Source organism: Heptranchias perlo, chromosome 15, assembly GCF_035084215.1.
Source record: "Heptranchias perlo isolate sHepPer1 chromosome 15, sHepPer1.hap1, whole genome shotgun sequence".
NCBI lineage: Eukaryota > Metazoa > Chordata > Chondrichthyes > Hexanchiformes > Hexanchidae > Heptranchias > Heptranchias perlo.
Window position 1 is genome coordinate 30,292,325 of NC_090339.1, and position 6,984 is coordinate 30,299,308.

At 40.7% G+C, this 6,984-nt stretch overlaps 1 protein-coding gene across 1 annotated transcript in view; it reads left to right on the forward strand.

Moving 5' to 3' along the window:
• Positions 1 to 6,311, forward strand: part of LOC137332954 (tetraspanin-7-like) — a 33,581-nt gene extending 27,270 nt beyond the window's left edge. Inside the window, exons 5-8 of the mRNA XM_067997001.1 lie at positions 2,417 to 2,572; positions 3,349 to 3,432; positions 4,492 to 4,573; positions 5,117 to 6,311. Of these exons, the coding sequence (XP_067853102.1) occupies positions 2,417 to 2,572; positions 3,349 to 3,432; positions 4,492 to 4,560 (309 nt within the window). The 3' untranslated portion in view covers positions 4,561 to 4,573; positions 5,117 to 6,311. The remainder of the gene's footprint in view (positions 1 to 2,416; positions 2,573 to 3,348; positions 3,433 to 4,491; positions 4,574 to 5,116) is intronic.
• Positions 6,312 to 6,984: the final 673 nt, after the last annotated feature.

Below are 6,984 nucleotides of genomic sequence, written 5' to 3' on the forward strand. Positions count from 1 at the left end.
GCTGCAAACTCAGTACCTTGTTACTGATTCCATCCCCCTCCCTTGCCAGTGTCTTGGGTTGAAGCAGACTGTTTGCGACCTCCATATCCTACTTGACCAAGCTGAGCTCAGCCATGGGTCAGTGGTAGCATACCTACCTCTGAATCAGAGGGCCATGGGTTCCTGCCCTACTTGAGCATGTAATCTAAGCTGGCACATAAGTGCAGTACTGAGGTGGTGCTGCACTGAAGGAGGTGCCAGCTTTTGGATGAGACTTTAAACTGCTCCGTCTGTCCTCTTGGGTGGATGTAAAAGATCCAATGGCTCTTGTTCGATGAAGCGCAATGACTTCTACTCATTCTAGTCAACATTTATCCCTCAACCACCATCACAAACAGATTATTTAGTCATTTTTCATTTTGTTTGTGGGACCTTGCTGTTTGCAAGTTGGCTGCCTTGTTTCCTATATAAGTGGCTACTTCAAAAAGTACTTAATTGGCTATAAAGTGCTGTGGGACCTGCTGAGGTCATGAAAGGTGCTATAGATATGCATTGTTCTTAAGAACATAAATAGGAGCAGGAGTAGGCCATATGGCCTCTTGAGTCTGCTCTGCCATTCAATAAGATCATGACTGACTTTCTACCTCAACCTAACTTTCCTGCCCTATCCCCATATCCCTTGATTCCCTTAGTATCCAAGTATCCATCAATCTCAATCTTGAATATACTGAGCATCCGCAGCCCTTTAGGGTAGAGAATTCCAAAGATTTGCAAGCCTGAGTGAAGGCATTTTTCCTAAATGGCCTACCCCTTACCTTAAGACTGATCCTTAGTTCTAGACTCTCCAGTCAGGGAAACAGCCTCTTGGCATATACCCTGTCAAGCCCTCTAAGAATTTTATGTTTCAATGAGATCACCTCCCTTCTGAACTGGATTATAGGCCCATTCTATTCAATCTCTCTTCACAACCCTCTCGTCCAGGAATCAATGTAGTGAACCTTTGTTGCACCACCTCTAAGGCAAGTATATCCTTCCTTGGGTAAGGAGACCAAAACTGTACACAGTACTCCAGGTGTGGTCTCACCTGAGCCCTCTATAATTGCAGCAAGACCACCTTACTCTTATACTCCAACCCCCTTGTAGTAAAGGCTAATGTACCATCTTCCTTCCTAATTGCTTGCTATACCTGCTTGTTAATTTTGTGTTTTGTGTACAAGGATAGCTAAATGCCTCTGACTACCAGCATTTCTTAGTGTATCTCTTTTTAAAAAATATTCTGCTTTTCTATTCTTGCTACCAAAGTGGATAATCCTTGCCATCACACTAACTGTCTACTTCCAGCTCCATAATATTGCTCATCTCTGCTACTTCCTTAGCCAATCTGCTGCTGAAATCATCATCCTCCAGAGTCAACTATACCAATGCTCTCCTGGCTGCCCTCTCAGCTTCCATTCTGTGTAAACTTCAGCTCATTCAGATTTCTGCCCATCCTGTCTTGTTCAACTCCTCCATCTTTGACCTATGTCAGCTTATGGTTTTGCAGGTTCCAATTTAAAATTTTCAGCCTTATGTTTTAAGTCCCCTTGTGGCTTTGCACCTCCTCCAACACCCTTCTCCTGTCTTCCTCCCTTCCCCCTCCCCCAAAGCCCTAGAACACTCTGTTCCTGTGACTGATCTCTTGTGCAACACCTCCCCAACCTTTGCTCCACCATTGGTGGCTGTGCCTTCAGTTGTCTTGTCCCCATGCTCTGAAATTCCTGCCCTAAACTCTTCCTCCTCCACCCCCTCCTTTGGTTCAGTGGCTCTTTTTGTCTGATTACATCCCAGTGAAGCACCTTGGGATGTTCTTCTAAGAAGTAGTGCGTTAATGGATCCCTGTTTGTCAAGGTGTCTTGTTCCCTGAAAGTGGTAAACTTGAATTTGGTCCTGTAAAGTCGTCATCTCGCACTATCCTCTTCAGTGAAGTCCAAGAAAGCAATCTTTGCATGGCCAAAAAGTGTTTGCATGTGTGATTAGAAACCAGGGTCCACTCTATGGGCCACATGCACCCTTATAGGCATATTGTTTCCTAACCATCTCTGGCACGAAAGGTTACCTGGCAGGTTCTTAAAAGTATTCCAGCCTACCCCTTAGTCACTTTCAGTACTTTTGCCTGCTCCTGCTGTATTTTCAGCTCTGTCTAATAATCACATTTTACCTATGTCCATTTGATTTCTTCATCGTACCCACAAAAATGAACTGACTCCTCAAGCAGGAGACAGTCCCTTTTCAAACTACTGCAACTAGTACACTTTTGGTGTCTCTACTGGCTGTAGATCATATTGAAACTTTTCAGATAGTTAGCAAAACTTGTGCAAATAAAATGGTGCTACACAGCTGTACAAGAATAGTACAGCACAATAGTCCTTGCACTCAAACTTGTAGCTTTTTCTCCTAGTTGCATTGCTGTGGTGTTCAAAACTACACTGACTGGAATGGTACTGCCTACTTCAAAGGGAATGGAATCCCAGCTAGCTGCTGTAGTAATGGCAGTGACTGCAAACCTGAAGATCTGAAAAACATGACCATTGCCAAAGACAAAGTCTTTAAAACGGTATGACTATAGATGTTCCATTTTCTAAGTTTAAGTAACTTTATAGTCGTGACCACCTTCACTCTACTTTCCAGTAAAACCAGGCTCATTCATTCAAAAATGTAATTATATGTCTTTACCTTATCCATTACAGGTTTCCATATAAATGTGGGCTTCAGTCACTTTGTCTCTATCATATTTTAAGGAGGTCTCAATAATAATTATAGGGTACTTAAGGCTTTTATTTTGGAAAGTGTTTGTTTTTATTTGATCATGATCTGGTTAAGTCTCATTTACATTCAATTGTCTTAACCCTCCACTGCCAAGGCCAGTGTTTAAATGTCTTCCCCCGCCCCCCCTCAAAAAAAAACTTCTGAGGGTACTGACACTTCTAAGGATGCAGTTCACTGGGTGCCAGCAGCCCTCTGGTACCTTGCTAAAATGACAGCTCTTCATGTGAGTGTTGGTAAATTATTTAATCTGTGCAGAGTCTGATCCTATCCACATAGTCACTGGTGAGCAGGATCCCTGATTCTGATTATCTCATTTGGTTTATTCCATGTTGTACTATAGTAAAATATTTAAATTGTGAAGCTGCTGAATTTGGTATTTACCTGTTTGATGCTCCAATTCAGTTCCCATTGCACACCTAGGATGCAAGTTTCACCATTTTCAACTTGGATCAGCTTTTAAACTGGAAAGCTAGTAACTTGGCCTGTGGCCTTTAGGAATAAGCTGTCTGTGACAATTGATATTTGCCAATCTTTACCAGTTAAGTTTTAAATTTTTTATTGCAGGGTTGCATTCTATTGGTCATTAACTTCATGGAGACTAATATTGGAATCATTGCAGGAATTGCTTTTGGAATTGGCTTTTTCCAGGTATGTTCTCCACACTTGGATGTGGCTTAACATTGTGGTCTAGTGTTGTCATAGACTTCAGGCTATGAATATGGTATAGGAATATGCTTTTAATGTTTCATGATTTGACTAACTGCCACTACCAGTCACCCTATATAACTCAACAATCCAAGTTTGAAAGGACACTATTTGTATTGCTTTGTTGTAGTTTTGAGTAAGTAAAGTTTCAATTTCCCATGCTTTAAAAATTGTAGTGGCTTTCTTAAGGTTATTTCAATGTACTGCCTTTCAGTAGATCACTGGGCTATGTTCATCACTTTTCTAACATTCTCTTTGATACGTTAAGCTTTTTATAACTTGAAGCTAATTCATATAGCATAGCTGTATTCCAAGTGAGGTTTTTTGCACATGAAAATTGATTTCATGAGCCTGTAATTGCAATCAATCTAGGAAGGTTCCAGACAGTAATTGTTCTAAGTATCTAGTCTACTGTAGTATTGCAGGCTGTCACTGGGTCATCTGCCTAACTCTTTAGTGCTGCCCTGGCAATATGCTGTGATCACCTTAGCCATAAATGAGTTCACTCAGTGGGCTTTCATCCTGGGCTCCTCTACGTGCTGCACCATGCCTATTCATCCTCTTGTTGAGGCACACCAACACCGGACATTGGTCTACACTGACGAGTGCAACCAGCTACCGCACAGAGTGCCTTACTATAATCCACCAGTGTGCAGTTTGCCCGGTTGTCACAAAGCCACGCAAGGCAACTCATCTACCCACCTTATTTGACTTTGAATGTGATATGAGCATCCAGGATTGGGTTCTTCTCCCATCAGTGCACCCACAACAGACTCGTCTTTTGATTTGACAGGAGACTCCATCAAACAGGTTTACAGCAGGGATGTGTGTACTACATGCAGTGATTTTAAACTCTGCCGGGCATTAATTCATTCCTTAATGCAGGTGTAATGTAAACTTGTCCATTGTCTTGCATGCTATGTTGCAGCCATGTTTAAAAATACAGATTTCATTTCTATATAAACTTTATTTTCCTTTTTCCCCCCTACCCACCCCTTGCAGTTGATTGGGATCTTGCTGGCCTGTTGTCTGTCTAGATACATCACAAACAACCAATATGAAATGGTTTAATGGACCTAGCCAGGTAATATGTGAATTTAAAATTACAATGACTTATTGTTTGGGTGAAACAATCCTTACCGCAGCATACAAATCCTGTTTGTGATCATGAACCTGCTGGCTGAATGCTTGCTTTCCATAAAACATTCATTTCATAACTTGTGTGCATTTTCAATCTGTGACATGCATTTGAGACTCTAGTTTTTAAAGCTGCAAAGATGATAAACCCAGACAGTGCCTTGTTTCCATGATCAAATCTAAGTACAGCATGTGCATGGTGAAAATTGGTAAAATGAAAACCAGACACCAAAGGGTCTAACATATCCATCTTCCCTTCACCACCCCCCCCTCCCCCCACTTGGTTCCATGTTCACAAGGTTGGTGATCTTTTACTAGTTCTTGCTGCCCATTATACCTGGAAACAAAGCACCTATAAATAGCTTGAAGTATGGCCTGTTCACTTCGAGTTCTAAATTAACTAACAAAATATTACACTGGTCAGTCAGTTTATCTTTGCAATATAATGCTGGTCAAGTAGTTAATCTCCAACTTTTGCTCTTTTCTTTAGGAGACCTGTATCAACACCAAAACCTCAGTACAATTTAAGGAACCAAGCCAGCAGAAGTTATTTGCTTCAAGCAAAACTGATTTTGTACAATGTTTTGCATGCTTATGGTGTAATGTACCACAAAAAATAAAGTTTTTAAACTCCTCACATTTATTTGAGTTTAGATATGTATAAGGCTGTACTGGTTAGTAAGAAGTGTAGAAATCCATTTTAATCAAAAGCCTTAAATTGTAGTTTCACTCAATGCCATGAATTTACTACCTGGAGCTTTCTTGCATTTGAGATTTTCAGCTTTGGATTTATGATCAATGTCTTTATTTTCAAAAGCAAACCTTTTGTCGTACGAGCTGAAGTTTTTACATTTTTTTACAAAATTGAAGTTTGTCCTAGTGAAAGGAATGGCACACTAAACACTTTTTTTCTACGTTGTGTGTGAGCTATCTTGCAGCCTTTTCTAATGGTGCAGCAAATATTTTCCAATGTGTAGGAGTCCTGGATAATTAACTTTTGTTTCTCTAATCCTTTCCCCCCACCAGCCCACCAAGTATGGCCTGCTTAAATTAGGATGATTTCAAACATTGATGGAATCTGGTAGTTGGTGTTGTATCTTGCATATGGGTGATTAGCAAAAACAGTCGTGGTAAATCTTGTACTGCCAAATTGTTTTGATTCTATAATCTTATTTTGTGGCCTTGTTAGTGTTCTAAAGTGCACTTTTTTTTGTGTGCATTGCTAAAATCCAACATTAAGATTGCATTCTTAAACCAAAGTGGATTGTTTGGACTGTATAATGTAACCTTTATCAATTAAATTAGCTTGACTGGCCTCCAATACAAAACAAAATAGGAATATGTGAGCCACACTTCTTGATGGAATTGGCAGGCAAGTTATATCACCCTTAATGCAGCTCTTGATTTGCTTTTTTTTTGAGAAGGTGAGCAAAAGCTCTGGTGGTACACTTGAAGGTGGAATGCTACAGTGTCTGTCTTTCCCCACCCCCAACTCCATTCACAACACTGAGTCAGTGGAGGTTTCCTATTTATACCTCTGGCTCTACAGCCCTTTCACAATTTTAAGCACTGGATGATGTGTAGAGGCACAAGCTTCAGTGTAATGGAACATGTAATACTTTTCAGTGACTTCTATTGTATATGTAAGCTACCTGATTTAAAAATAAACTAATTGTAGAAGCCAATTATTGTGTGGTTTTGTGATCTTACCCCTTCCAACTTGTTTCAACTGGGAGGAGTGTTTGTTCACTGTGCACAGGTGCCTTGTTTCTCTACCTGCCCCTGTGCCCTGACCCAGCTGTATTTGGTATCTTACCAGAGTTGGCATGAGTATTTTGCACAAAAGTCTATGCCACCTAGTGGTTTGGGCACTGGGGTTCCAGTATACTATAGCAACAGCATAAAATTCTGCTTTTGAACCTAGGTTTCAACTCATTGCATTGGGTGGGGGAAGAGAGTGGACTTGTTTTCCCACATTTGGCTATATAGCTGTAAGGAGGCCACTTGGTCCATTGTGCCTGGTAGAGCTATCCAATTAGTCCCATTCCTCTGCTCTTTCCCCATAGCCCTGTTATTTTTCCCTTTTGAAAATTATTGAATCTGTTTCCACCACCCTTGCAGGCAGTGCATTCCCAATCATAACACTGTGCAAAAAAAAGTTTCCTTATGTTGCCTCTAGTTCTTTTGCCAATCACCTTAAATCTGTGCCCTCTGGTTACCAACCATCCTACCACTAGAAACAGTTTCTCCTTATTTACTCTATCAAAACCCTTCATGATTTTGAACACCTATCAAATCTCTTTTTAAGGAGAACAACCCAAGCTTCTCCAAACTATCCATATAACCCCAGTCCCTCAT